The sequence below is a fragment of the Hyperolius riggenbachi genome, unplaced genomic scaffold (genome assembly GCF_040937935.1).
Source record: "Hyperolius riggenbachi isolate aHypRig1 unplaced genomic scaffold, aHypRig1.pri scaffold_164, whole genome shotgun sequence".
NCBI lineage: Eukaryota > Metazoa > Chordata > Amphibia > Anura > Hyperoliidae > Hyperolius > Hyperolius riggenbachi.
This window is the reverse complement of record NW_027152375.1, coordinates 264,642-279,828: the sequence shown is the minus strand read 5'-3', so window position 1 is coordinate 279,828 and position 15,187 is coordinate 264,642. Positions and strand designations below refer to the sequence as shown.

Below are 15,187 nucleotides of genomic sequence, written 5' to 3'. Positions count from 1 at the left end.
TCCATCCTGTGATTGATGCTTTTATTGGTCAAAATCGATCAAATTGAACATTTAGAGGAATCTATTCCCATCCGATTCCATCAAATTGATCGCATTTGCAGGACATAAAATAGAAAAATTGATGTGTGTATGTGGGCACCTTCAGTCATTCACGTTATGAAAATTTTAACAGAGGGCTGATGTGACCCGGGTGAGAAAAACCAATTACAGAGGACTATCCCCTCATTGAATGAGGGCCTACAGTGGGATGCGAAAGTTTGGGCAACATTGTTAATGGTCATGCTTTTCCTGTATAAATCGTTGGTTGTTACGATAAAAAATGTCAGTTAAATATATCATATAGGAGACACACACAGTGATATTTGAGAAGTTAAATTAAGTTTATTGGATTTACAGAAAGTGTGCAATAATTGTTTAAATAATATTAGGCAGGTGCATACATTTGGGCACTGTTATTTTATTGATTCCAAAACCTTTAGAACAAATTATTGGAACTCAAATTGGCTTGGTAAGCTCAGTGACCTGACCTACATACACAGGTGAATACAATTAGGAGAAAGGGTATTTAAAGAGACACTGAAGCGGAAAAAAAATTATGATATTATGATTTGTATGTGTAGCACAGCTAAGACATAAAACATGAAGATCAGATACATCAGTGTAATTGTTTCCAGTGCAGGAAGAGTTGAGAAACTCCAGTTGTTATCTCTATGCAAACAAGCCATTAAGCTCTCCCACTAAGTTAAGGCCCATACGCACGTCGGATTTTTGCGAACGACTCGTCGTTTGAACGTTACGTCGTTCGCACGTCAAATCCGACGTGTGTACAGACTATCGTTCGGGTGATCCGCCGGGCAGATCGCTGGAAACCAGTCTTATCACGCAAACGATAGTCCGTACACACGTCTGATTCTGCGTGCGAACGACTGAACGACGGGACGTTCAAACGACCAGTCGTTCAGAAAAATCTGACGTGTGTATGGGCCTTTAGTCGTGGAGAGGGCTGACTTATTATCTCAACTGTTCCTGGACTATTTACTTTTCCTCTGCTAGAGGAGAGGTCATTACTTCACAGACTGCTCTGAAAGACTCATTTTGAATGCTGAGTGTTGTGTAATCTGCACATATTATAGAATGATGCAATGTTAGAAAAAACACTATATACCTGAAAATAAAAGTATGAGAATATTTTCTTTGCTGCTAATCTTCTAGTAATTATTCATAGTACACAACCAATTCACTATATCATATTTTTTTTTCGCTTCAGTGTCTCTTTAAGGGGGTCAATTGTAAGTTTCCCTCCTCTGTTAATTTTCTCTGAAGAGTAGCAACATGGGGGTCTCAAAACAGCTCTCAAATGACCAGAAGACAAAGATTGTTCACCATCATGGTTTAGGGGAAAGATACAGAAAGCTGTCTCAGAGATTTCAGCTGTCTGTTTCCACAGTTAGGAACATATTGAGGAAATGGAAGACCACATGCTCAGTTCAAGTTAAGGCTCGATATGGCAGACACAAGAAAAATCTCGGACAGAAGCGACGAATGGTGAGAACAGTCAGAGTCAACTCACAGACCAGCACCAAAGACCTACAACATCATCTTGCTGCAGATGGAGTCACTGTGCATCGTTCAACCATTCGGCACAGTTTACACAAGGAGATGCTGTATGTGAGAGTGATGCAGAGGAAGCCTTTTCTCCACCCACAGCACAAACAGCCACTTAGAGTATGCTAAAGCACATTTGGACAAGCCAGCTTCATTTTGGAATAAGGTGCAGTGGACTGATGAAACTCAAATTGAGTTAATTGGGCATAACAAGGGGCATTATGCATGGAGGAAAAAACACAGCATTCCAAGAAAAATACCTGCTACCTACAGTAAAATATGGTGGTGGTTCCATCATGCTGTGGGGCTGTGTGGCCAGTGCAGGGATTGGGAATCTTGTCAAAGTTGAGGGGTGCATAGATTCCACTCAGTATCAGCAGATTTTGGAGACCAATGTCCAGGAATCAATGACAAAGCTGAAGCTGCACCGGGGCTGGATCTTTCAACAAGACAACGACCCTAAACACTGCTCAAACTCCACTAAGGCATTCATGCAGAGGAACAAGTACAATGTTCTGGAATGGCCTTATCAGTCCCCAGACCTGAATATAATTGAAAATCTGTAGTGTGAGTTAGAGAGCTGTCCATGCTCGGAAGCCATCAAACCTGAATGAACTAGAGATGTTTTGTAAAGAGGAATGGTCCAAAATACCTTCAACCAAAATCCAGACTCGCATTGGAACCTACAGGAAGCGTTTAGAGGCTGTAATTCCTGCAACAGGAGGATCTACTAAATATTGATTTCATTTCTTTTTTGTGGTGTCCAAATTAATGCACCTGCCTAATTTTGTTTAAACAATTATTGCAAACTTTCTGTAATAAGCTTCATTTCACTTCTCAAATATCACTGTGTGTCTCTCCTATATATTTAACAGACTTTTTTTTATCGTAACAACCAATGATTTATACAGGAAAATCATGATGATTAACGTTGCCCAAACTTTCGCATCCCACTGTATGTGTATACCAGGTACTCAGTTAAAAGTAATCGGATGTGTAAGAGCTATGAAAGCTGCCATATTTATCTCCTTTTAAACAATACCAGTCGCCTGGATGCCCTGCTGATCTTTCTGGTCGGTAGGGTCTAAATCACACGCCTGCAACAAGCATGCAGCTAATCCAGTCAGATTTGTCATAGACATTTGATCTGCTGCATGCTTGTTCAGGGTCTACGGCTTTAAATATTAGAGGCAGAGGAATAGCAGGACAGCCGGGCAATGTGCATTGCTTAAAAGGAAATAAACAGGTTAGCCTCCGTATCTCTCTCACCCCGGGTTCCCTTTAAGATATCTCAGTGGTATCTACAGCTGCAAGGCTATACAACTAACATAATGATGATCTATTGGACTTTTAATCTTAAAAAAAAACAAAACAAAAAAAACACTGGCATAGCTTTGTCGATCAACATGAAACTATGGTCACCCAACCTCTCCAGTGACAGACTGCCATGCTAGCGTTGGCACCCCGGCAGTACAGGATAGATTATCCCACATAGATCATGAGTGGGAGGGGACAGTGAACTGCATCCTGGGTCGTGGTGCTCCCAGAATACAGAGATACTGTCTCTTGTCTGACTTCTGAAAAAGTCACTTACCAGTTGCTGTAATCATAGTCGAAAGCAATGGTGATCTCTGTGTCTTTAGAAATAGCAGCAATGGAATAAATGCACAGGTGAACCATCCCATCTGCGATCATGTGACGGACCTAAATAATAAATGACACAGGGATTAGACGGAGCCGATTATTAAACACAGCAAGATCATTTTCAGGAATCTTGTACTTTATAGGTGTTAAAGGCAGATCGACTAGGAGACATCTCTCTCTCTCTCTCTCTCTCTCTGATCGAATCAGACAGAGAGAGATCTGCTGATGGCCCATACATAGTGGACTGAGATAGATTCCAGTTTGAAACCTCTTAGGAATCAGCTTCATGACACACGAATCCACCACTGCTCCCCCCCCCTCCTTCCCGAAATATGAATGTGCCCCCCCCCCCACCGGTGCACCGTAACTCTCAAGAAGATAGTGACATATTGCAACAGGATCTGGATAGGATGGATATATGGGCACATAAATGGCAGATTAAATTCAATGTTGAAAAATGTAAAGTCATGCATTTTGGTCGTACCAATGGTCTAGCACCATACAAAATAAACGGGATACAGTTGGGGACATCAAACTTGGAAAAGGACTTAGGAGTACTTATCGACAACAAGTTAAATAATCGTACTCAACGCCAAGCCACTGCAGCTAAAGCTAACAGAATTTTGGGATGCATTAAAAGGGAAATAAAAACTCAAGATGCTAGCATAATATTGCCTGTTTAACTCTCTAGTAAGGCCACATCTGGAATATGGAATTCAGTTCTGGGCACCACATTACAGGAAAGATATTGCAGTTTTAGAGCAGGTGCAGAGACGAGCAACAAAATTGATACGTGGGATGAAAGGTCTCGCTTACCAAGAAAGGTTAGATAAACTGGGTTTATTTAGTATAGAGAAAAGACACCTTAGAGGGGATCTAATTAACATGTATAAATACATCAGAGAGCAATATAATAGCTTGGCGGATGAGCTTTTTGTCCCTAGGCCTTCACAAAGGAGAGGACATGATCTGCGCATGGAGGAAAAACATTTTAGCCATTTATTTAGGAAGGGGTTCTTTACAGTAAGAGTGATTAAGATGTTTAATGCATTGCCACAGGAAGCTGTTATGGCAAACTCTATACCTGCATTTAAAGGGGGCTTAGATGCTTTCCTTGCGTTGAAAGACATCCATGGCTACAATTACTAGGTAATGCCCAGTGATGTTGATCCAGGGATTTTGTCTGCTTGCCATCTGAAGTCGGGAAGGAATTTTTTCCCTTTTGGGGCTAATTGGACCATGCCTTGTAAGGGTTTTTCGCCTTCCTCTGGATCAACAGGGATATGTGAGGGAGCAGGCTGGTGTTGTACTTTGTTCTCTGGTTGAACTCGATGGACGCATGTCTTTTTACAACCCAAATAACTATGTAACTACGTAACCTCACCGGCTCCAGATGCGCCAACTTACAGTATCCTCCACTGTCTCGGTCAGCGCTCAGCAAAGACAGCAGATGAGACAGTCAGTGCAGCTGGAGCCTGGGAGGTTGCAATGCACAGGCACCCGGGGGAAAGAAGAGAGGGCACATTTACATTTGGGGGACAGCGGCCAGGGGCCAATTGTATTCAGTAGTCACGATATCGCACGGTGTTACCTCCACACACCCGATCAAACTCTTTCCAGCTTGCCTGATTGATACATTCAACTGATTTTGACTTAAAATCTGTCGAATCCTTGACTGGCATGCTTGTTGATGCGGAATTCAATATTGTTGACTCAGATGGTCAACAAAAACTGCTTGATGTATGGCCACCTTAACAGTTTAAAGACCAATCAGGTGTGCTTCCTGAAATAAAACTCCTCCCTCTTCTCCTACTGGTGATTTGGGAGCAGCAGGAAGCAAAGGATCAAGCCTCCTACACATGGCTTTCCAAAGGCTCCTACATCTCTACCAGCTTGTTGGCCACAGAATTCCGCCTACCTCAGCGTTCGGCGTGCAAGACCGCCTGATGAACCGAGCATCGTTCCCGAAGGTGCGCGCATCCACACACATTTCCAGACCATTAAACTTGGAGTAGAACAGCACAAAGGGGTACGGTCTACAGAAAAACAACAAGCAGCAACCTTATCAACAAATTCTACAAATAAAGCGATCACTTTAAACATTACAATACATCCGGAGCCTCTTCTCCACAAAGGAAGGGGGGCGTCAACAACTTACTTTTTGAAGAAGTGCCCATTGACCTCAAACTGCTGCCGTAACATGACTTTGCCGCGGTATTCAATGACGAGCGTGTTTCCAGGCAAGTCTCTGGCAGCGCGCAAGATCTTGCGATGCTTCTGCACGCGTGCCACTCGTCCCAGCTGAAACTAGGGATGAAGGAATACGATCAGGTTCATGACTATTTATGTGTAGTAAGAATTTAAAGCAAATCTGTAGCAAAATTAAAATAAAAAATTAAGAGTCAGATACTCGCCCATGGAGAGGGAAGGTTCTGGGTCTCAGAGATCTGTCCTTTCAGTGTCTGCATTCCAGCACAGTCCCCGGTTAAAATTTGCCCCCTCCGAGAGAACTTGGAAGGTTTCAGAAGCACTTGTGTCCATGATTGCTTCTGAAGTCAGGCGGGTACATACTGAGTACGTGCTAGCACATGTGCAGTACAGAGCCGCCAGTTTTCTGAAGCAATCATGAGCTCCCATAACCTTTTAAAGTACACAAAATCAGATACTTACCTACTGGGCTGCTGCTGATCCCAGTAAATACACATAGCTGTCAGCAAGTGTTAGAGGAGCCACACTCCCATTTCCTATGCAGGAAGTTTTGCACAGCAGCAGACAGATCTTTGCCTCTGAGCAAATATTGCCTTGATAAAGTGGGCCATAATTTTTACATGGAATCAAAGATTAGTTTTGGATGTGCCAGCTTACTTCCTTGTTGAATACGTACCTAAAGAGAGGGAAGCCTCAGGGTCCTGTTCAGGCTTCCCGCAGTGGTCTGCTGCCCCCAGTCACTGAGCGCGGCCCCCCAAAGACTAGTGACAAGGCATTGTCGCTAATCCTATTGTGGATGTGTGCCTCCTCTTCCGCATTCATGGCCGAGCAATAGCCGACTTAGCCTGCCCGCGCAGTAAGTCGGAGCCGCGGGCTCTGTGTTACTGCGCCTGCATGCTCGAGCTTCTAAACCGCGGCCATGAATGTAGAAGAGGACCCGGGGGCCCATGATGTGAAGGGGGGGCTGCGCTCACCAGTGGGGAAATCCTCAATAGGATCCTGAGGCTTCCCTCTCTTCATGGTAAGTATCTGTTTTTGAACCAGGGCTTTGGCTCGGATTCGCTTTAAGGATCACTGAAGGTGTATTCGACCATCAATAGGGGACAACAGTGGAAAGGAGGAGCTGAAGTGAGATTGGGAAGGCTCTATAGCAGGAATGTCTAAAGTCCGGCCCGGGAGCCGAATGCGTCCCCCTTGAGTCATTTCTGGTGGCCCCCTGAAGCTCTCTACAGTTGTTAATTCCATGCACCCCCAGTCCATAGCTGTGGTGCCGTATGCAGGGGCCTAAAGACACTGATTAGCAGCTGCCACTGTGCTAACTGCACACGGTATATGGGTTATTTCCCATGGAAATGTTTAATTTGACAAAATATCAGTGTATCTAATGGCAATCAGCAACATTTGTGCTGGTTTAACCCCCAGCACTCAAAAATGGCGACATGGCTGTTGGCCTAAAATGTTTGGACGCCCCTGCCTTATAGGATCCAGAGTCTTCCCTCTCCATAGGTAAGTATCAAACTTTTTTTATCCTCAGCTGTAGTATCACATTGTAACTTTTCAGAACCACTCCAGAAACATACCTGCATCTGAGAGCCCACAACGGTGTTGTTACAGGACAGTTCTGTCTTCTTTATGGTTTCGGGCAGCCCCGCTTTCCCAGCCAGCTCTTTGCTGGAGCGGACGTGCCTCTCCAGCAGGTTTTGCATGTCAGCGCTGTACTGGTTAGTGAAGGCCTCCTCATATTGGTCAGTCCAAAGCCTGATCCGGTTCTCCCAGCCCTCGGTGGTGTTCTCATCGAAGATGTGAGCATCGGATGGAGAATTCTGTGGAACGAAGGAAATTCTGTTTAAAAAGAGTAGTAAGTAAAACTGAGGATATAGGTGGCGACTGTGACTACTCCTGACTGCTGGGGAGGACACAGACTTGTGCAGCCTCTCCTGAGTGGCTGCATAGTGTAATGGTCAAGGGCCATTTAACATAGGCGACCGGGGTTGGAATCTCAGCTCTTCCTGCTTTGTAAGCCAGCACCTACTGTATTTTTTGGACTATAAGATGCAACTAGGTTTAGAGGACAAAAACCTAGGGGGAAAATATATACTAAACCTGGTGCATCCATTGTGAAGGGGCATCTTGTGGATTATGCCCCCTTTGTACCTCATGTATCTCCCTATGTCCTCCTCTGTCCCCCATGTGTCCTCCTGTGTCCGCCTCTGTCCTCCCTGTGTCTTCCTCTATGCCCCTTTGTGTCCTCCTCTGCATGGTCAAAGTACAGGGAGTCCCCGACATTGCGGCGGGTTGGTGGTTTGTATTGGCAGGTGTTCACAAGTCAGGGACTCCCTGCATTTGGACTATAATGGCCCGTACTCACGGGCTGCAAAAACGGCCTGTCGCCAGCACACGCCGACGTTCCTCCTCCCCCCGCCGGAACCTCCGTATACTTCAATGGAGGTTGCTGTCGCTAGTCCGCATACTCACGCGGACTAGCGACAGTCCTAGCGGCGACTGTCGCCAGGCGATTGACCGCGACATCAGCGACGAGCGACGGTTCGGGGTGCGGGCCCGTGCAACGCCACATACTCACGGGCGTGTTGCGGCGACATTTGTAGCCCGTGAGTATGGACCATAAGATGCAGCAACTTTTTCCTCCACTTTTGGGGGAGAAAACGTTCTAGTCCAAAAAAACACAGTATTCAGTATGGACACCTTAGGCAAGACTCCCTAACACTACTACTGCCTATAGAGCACGCCCTAGTGGCTGCAGCTCTGGTGCTTCACATCTCCTAGGAGAAAAGCGCAAAATAAATGTTCTGTGTCTGTTGTCTGAGCCTTGGTTGTCTCCTGAAGCAAGATGAAAATTAAACTGCAAACCTGATAGCTGGCCCACATGCCTCTGCTGCCCCGCTTATGAAGGGTGAAGAGGGCCATTTCCAAGCATTTTCCGATCGATTTCCGTGCACTTTGATCGGAAAATGCTCGGAAATTGATCGGAAAGCAAATCGGACATGTTGGAAATAATCGATCTGACAGTAAATCGGCCAGAATATCTCATAGTGTGTACCCAGCATTAGTCTAATATGGTTTCAAGTACAGAAAGAGTTAAAGGGATACTGTAGGGGGGGTCGGGGGAAAATGAGGTGAACTTACCTGGGGCTTCTAATGGTCCCCCGCAGGCATCCTGTGCCCACGCAGCCACTCCCCAATGTTCCGGCCCCGCCTCTGGTTCACTTCTGGAATTTCAGACTGTAAAGTCTGAAAACCACTGCGCTTGCGTTGCCGTGTCCTCGTCCCCCCTGATGTCACCAGGAATGTACGGCGTAGGCACAGACCATACTGGGCATGCACTGTACCCTCCTGGTGACATCAGAGGGGACGAGGACACGGCAACGCAGGCGTAGTGGTTTTCAGACTTTAAAGTCTGAAATTCCAGAAGTAAACCAGAGGCGGGGCCGGAGCATTGGGGAGTGGCTGCGTGGGCACAGGATGCCTGCGGGGGACCATTAGAAGCCCCAGGTAACTTTAACTCATTTTCCCCCGACCCCCCTACAGTATCCCTTTAAGAAACTCCAGTTATCTAAGCAAAAGAGCCAATGAGCTCCACGACTTTCGAAGCCACAGAGTGCTCTGTCTTCTGAAGCTTATTATCTCAACTGTCATTGTATTGTTTTTTCTTCTACAGAGCCTTCATCAGCCTGCTCTGTAAAATCATTTAGAATGCTGAGTAGTGTGTAAACTGCAAATATTAGAAAATAATGCAATGTGATAAAAAAAAAATATATATAACTGAAAATATAAAAAAAAAATGAAAATATTTACTTTGCTTCTAATGTTCTAGTAATTATCCGTACTACACAAGCAATTCATTATATCACAATTTTTTTCCTGCTTCGGTGTCTCTAACATGATATTTAATTCCCCTTAACACTACATTTACAGCACACCTGACCTGAATGGGTTCCGAAAACTGACATTTAATTCCTTTTAACAATACAGATTGCCTGGCTGTCCTGCTGATCCTCTGCCGCCAATACTTTTAGCCACAGACTCGAAACAAGCACGGAGATCAGATTTGTCTGACTGAAGTCTGACTGGATAAGCCGCATGTTTGCTTCAGGTGGGTGATTCAGACGCTTCTGCAGCCAAAGAGCTAATCCGGACAGACGAGCAACTGTTAAGGGGCCCATACACTCAGCCGATTTTCTGGCCGACCGATCGATCGCGATCGATCGATCGCAAATCGGTTGGCCAATCGACCGATCGACGGCCGATTTCGATCGATTTCAATGGATTTCCATCGAACTAACAGGGTGGAAAATTTAGGTCGATCTGATGAGATTGCTTATCAGTTTGCATTGGCCTTAATGGAAATCTGATGGCAAAAAAATGCCATCAGATCGAATTTCAATAGATTTCAAACTGAAATCTATTGGAATTCTATCCTGGTAAAAAATGTTCTAAAAACGCATCAGATAGATCATCAGATGCATTTCTTATCTATCTGCGGCCAATCTGACGAGTGTATGGGCACCTTTACTGTTTAAAATGAAATAAATGTGGTAGCCTCCATATCTTCCCGAGTTCTTGTGTGCTTTAAAGAGAATATCCAAGCATATAAAAACAAAAACACATCTACTTACCCCGGGGCTTCATCCAGCCCCTTGCAGCCGACATTTACTACACCGCAGCTCCGGGCTCAGCCAATGCGCCGCACACTCCAAACAATGTGGACTTGATTGACAGCTGCGCTCACCTAGGCGCAGTAGAGGATGGCCTCGCGAGTTCGGCCTCTGCACCGGCGGGGACCGCAGGCCGACGGCTGAGAGCAGAGCTGCGGCGAGGGACAAGTCTGCTGCAAGGGGCTGGAGGAAGCCATGGGTAAGTAGATTTTTTTCTTTTTTAAATTTGCTTGGATATTCCCTTTAAGAGAATGTAATTTAACCCATGACCATAGTAACACAGTCTCTGCATGCATCAGATGGCAGATTTTTTCCCCCCTTAATTGAGGTAGCACCCAGATGCTCTCTAAGGCACTCACCTTCATTCGTAAGGACTTGCGGGAACCTTCTCGAAATGCCTGCGGGGAGAGTACAAATATAAGCTGTGTCAGTACAGCTACATAAAGTTCTAGTAACACAATCCAAGCACTCGACAAGCATCTCGGAGTGAGACTATAGAAAATGCAATGTCATGCCACTGGCAAAACACTGCTTGGAAGGGTTTAAAGGTGATACCAGCTAACAGTGATGAGGTCTACAGAAAAGGCTAGAATGCAGAGGATAGCGACCTTCGGCCTGATACACAAAAAGGATGGTCATTTTTCAGCAATTTTTCACTGGTCCTTAAGCCACCAGGAGAACCGCCCGTTATTCTGTTAGCGGAACGTGCGTTACTATGGTAACCTTTGGCAGAATCGTTGCTACAGTACCGCTTGATGGAATGCTTCTCTGTCTTTAGGACTGGTAAAATTGCCGTGCGCCCGTTGAGTGATAAATATAAACACATGAGACCGATTGTATGAGGCATGAGGTGGTATGTATCAGGGCTGTGGAGTTGGTACACAAATCATCCGACTACTCAGTTTATGACTCCAGGTACCTAAAATTGCTCCGACTCCAGGTACCTAAAATTGCTCCGACTCCAGGTACCTAAAATTGCTCCGACTCCAGGTACCTAAAATTGCTCCGACTCCAGGTACCTAAAATTGCTCCGACTCCAGGTACCTAAAATTGCTCCGACTCCAGGTACCTAAAATTGCTCCGACTCCAGGTACCTAAAATTGCTCCGACCCCAGGTACCTAAAATTGCTCCGACTCCAGGTACCTAAAATTGCTCCGACTCCAGGTACCTAAAATCGCTCCGACTCCAGGTACCTAAAATTGCTCCGACTCCAGGTACTCGATTGACTCCTTAGTCTAATTCTGACCAGGGCGGTGGAGTTGGTACAAAAATCCTCCAACTGACTCCTCAGTTTATTGAAACCACTGACTGACTCCAGGTACCCAAAATTGCTCCGATTGCTCGGCTCTATAGCCCTGGTATGTACCATGTGCATCTGTACAGGAGCAAAACTGCCATCCCCCTACCTTTATTTTCTTGGCCTTTGGAGCATTGCGGGCCTTCTCTGTGCTTTTCTTCCTCTTTTTCGGCTTACTCCTCCGCACTCTGTTGACAGTGAGTGTGATGCTGGTTGGTGTGTGTTGCGTGGCTGTGTACAGCACAGTAGATGGAGAGAGTTCCTCATCCCAGCTCTCTGTAGCACTGCTTTCCCCTCCTGTAAATGGGATAAAACAAGCCTTCAGACATCCTGGACTCAGGAAAGCAACAGAGGGTAAAACACTGAATGGTGGGGTAGTGTAAACATGACTCCACTACCACTGATCTTTAATGCCACTGATTACACTTTTTAATCTCTCTCACGAATTATTAAAACCACCTGTTCCTCTCCCACCTGGATTGGGAACAAGTAGGTGCTTTCAGCCTGGATTGCAATGTCTACTGGAGCAGGAAAATTGTGAAGGTACTTACTGTATATACTCGTACATAAGCCTAATTTTTCAGTACAATAAATGTGCTGAAAAGTTACCCCCTCGGCTTATATGCGAGTCAGTGGAGCAGAACAGATGGTGGAGCAGGTTTTGTTACTGGCAGGCTTTGCTAGTGGCTCCCTGCTGTGTCCATGCCTCCCATCCCCTGCAACATGATGTGCAGAGTGCGCTGCTTAGGACTACCTGTGTCCACTGGCTTGTGGAGCGGAGCATGCAAGCAACGTGTCAGCAGTGCAATGATCGGGGATTCTTTCAGTGTGGCAATCGCTGTGTATCATATCTATGACGCCATCTAGTGGGGCCTTGAGACACAGCTGAATCATCCTTGGGGCACATCTGCCTATGGGGAGGGGGGCTAACTTGTTCTGGGGGCACACCTGGCTACTGTAGAGGGGGCTTATACGCAAGTCAATCACTTTTTCCTGGTTTCTGAGGGAAAAGTGGGTATGTCGGCTTATATGCGTGTATATACGGTAGATATGCCCAGCCCCCTCCAGTGTCTCCAGGGAGATAGGGCATTCATATGCTACCACTTATCATCCTCCTCCTTTGCTTTTAACAGACAAGCGGTGTTAGCCCCTCACTTTTTCTCAGGCCTTTCCTTCCAAGGATCACCCACCAATTCACCTGCTGGAGTTGTGGGAGGGGGGCGTGTCTGATCTGACAATTTACTCCAGTGGAAGCCTATGGAGGGGGGAAACGGCCCACAGAAAAGGAACATCACCTAGATGATCTGGCGAGTGTGGGGAGGTGCCTGGTGATCTGCTAGAGGTCATGTGACTTCCGAAGCAGAGGACCCCTTTAGATAGGAAACTGAGCTTGTTTTAGTCAATCCCAGTTTACCTGTAAAGAAGCAAGGGAGTCTAACCATGATTTTTGATGTCCCAAAGGTCAAGGACCTTTATTAGCGCAGTAAGTGGCTGGATAGTGTACTGCTCACGGGCAACGACATAGGAGAGACCTGGGTTTAAATCTCGGATCTTTTTATTCAGTAAGCCTAGTCCGATTCAATAAGGAGGCCTTGGGCAAGACTGTTTCTGCCCACTGAGCACACCCTAGTGGCTGCAGCTCTCAAGCGCTTTGGGTCCGACAGGAGAAAAGCGCTGTACAAATGTCAGATATTGGAATTAGTGTAGATTTTCAGTTTACAAGGAAATAAAGTTCTTGCATGAAAACTATTTTGTGCTCATCTCCTTGCTGCAAACTTGCAGGCCATTTCCAGCACCCCCCCCCCCCCCCCGAACCCCAGCCACTGCAATGATGTTGGGAGAAGGGATGTTCAATGAGACGCAAATATCGAGCTGATGCAGGATTATGCAAATTTATGAAGCTTAAAAAACTGACCAGTCAAATGTTACATCAGCAGGTTTTCATTGGGTAATTTTTAAGCTGCATACTTTTGCGTACAAAATTTACATAATGTTGCATCAACTCAAAATCATTTGCATCGCATTGACCGTCCTTAGTGGGAAGCAGGAGCTAGGGGGCGACTGTTATACTCTTCTCAAGCCAAGTCTCTCCATGAATAGGTGATTTTCCAATAAAGTTTCAGTTTGATATGCATTGAAGAGCGACAACACATTTACAAAGAAAACATTCAGAAATAGGTTTCTGGGAACCAGGTATTTAATACAACAAAAACAAACACTGATGTGTGATGATCGCTTACCTGAGACATTGTCCTGCTTTCTACGATTCAGTTGGATAACTTTCCTTGGGTTCACACCCCTGAAATCAAGGAAAATAACAGAACGTGGATAAGAGAACAAAACCTCACATTCTGCTGCACTGACATGAAACTTGTCCTTGTCCACAAGGCTTGTATAACCTCATCGCTGCTATAGTGATTCTGTCCCGAGACAACAATGGATCCGCCAATGTGGCCATCATCCCCAAAATGCCAAGTACCTGTATCTAATACAGATCTTCTGTCTGTACATTATGAACCACTCATATACAGAGCAGTATTCAAAAAAGGAAGAAAGCTGGCACATCCAAAACCAATCTATTAGTTCCATGTAAAAATATGGCCGTTTCGGAGCCGCGTAGGGCCCCTTTTGTCAAGGCAATGTTTGCTCTGAGGCAAAAATCTGTTTGCTGCTGTGCAAAAAATTCTGCACAGGGAGCGTTTTAGAGGAGCCAGACTCCCGAATTCCTATGCAGAATTTTTTGCACAGCAACAAACAGATCTTTGCCTCAGAGCAAACATTGCCTTGACAAAGGGGCCCTACGCGGCTCTGAAACGTTGGCAATATTTTTACATGGAACTAATAGATTGATTTTGGATGTGCCAGCTTTCTTCCTTTTTGAATACTGCATAGAGGGCGTCATCCCTCTTTTCAGCTGTTGCATCCCCCTTAAAGACTATGGGTTTGATCCATTAGTGAGTGCGAGACAATACTTCGGATGTGATGCAAACGAGTACTGCACACGCCAAGGAGATCCTTTTGGGGGGGGGGGGTCCCCAGGGCTGTGTCCCCTCTTACTAAGAAGGAAGGGGGATGCCTCTTTAGGATGCAGAGGCTTCCCCCTCCCGAGGTAAGTAACCCCCAGGGCTATTTTTCTTTTTACAGATTCTCTTTAAAAGAAGTAGTCAGCCAAAAACCTGTCGTCGCCCCCAACACCCCCTCCCCCCCCACTCTACTTACCCGGGGCTTCCTCCAGCCCCTTGCAGCTGACATGCCCCACGCCGCAGCTCCGCATTCAGCCTCTGGCCCGGTGTCCTCGCTGGTGCAGAGGGCTCTGCACTGCGCCTGCACCACTGTCATTCAAGCCCACGTTGTTCACAGCGTACTGCGCCTGCACAGTACAACGTGAACTTGATTGAAAGCTGCGCTCGCGCAGGCGCACTAGAGGTGGTCGGATCTGCACCAGTGCGGAACCCGGGCCGGCAGCTGTGAGCGGAGATGCGGTGTTGGACATGTCTGCTGCAAGGGGCTGCAGCAAGCCCCAGGTAAGTAGAGCGGAGGGACGGGACCGGTATTTGGCTGATGACTCCTTTAAAGGAGTCATCAGGCAATAGTAAGTAAAATAAGGGCTACTTACCCGGGGCTTCGTCCAGCCCCAAGCTCCCAGCATGTCCCTCACTGCAGCTCTGCGGTGAACCATTCGCCGCCGCTGTCTTTCAGTCCCCGGCAATGATGCCTGTACTGCGCCTGCATGAGCGGCGATGTGAATCACCACCACGT

At 46.2% G+C, this 15,187-nt stretch overlaps 1 protein-coding gene across 1 annotated transcript in view; it reads right to left on the bottom strand.

Annotated features, from left to right (window-relative positions):
- SETD5 (SET domain containing 5) overlaps positions 1 to 15,187 on the bottom strand; it is a 205,005-nt gene that overhangs the window by 54,579 nt on the left and 135,239 nt on the right. The window contains exons 6-12 of the mRNA XM_068264802.1: positions 13,669 to 13,727; positions 11,538 to 11,725; positions 10,490 to 10,528; positions 7,038 to 7,280; positions 5,408 to 5,556; positions 5,168 to 5,285; positions 3,200 to 3,309 (exon numbers count right to left, since the gene is read on the bottom strand). Coding sequence (XP_068120903.1) covers positions 3,200 to 3,309; positions 5,168 to 5,285; positions 5,408 to 5,556; positions 7,038 to 7,280; positions 10,490 to 10,528; positions 11,538 to 11,725; positions 13,669 to 13,727 — 906 coding nt within the window. The remainder of the gene's footprint in view (positions 1 to 3,199; positions 3,310 to 5,167; positions 5,286 to 5,407; positions 5,557 to 7,037; positions 7,281 to 10,489; positions 10,529 to 11,537; positions 11,726 to 13,668; positions 13,728 to 15,187) is intronic.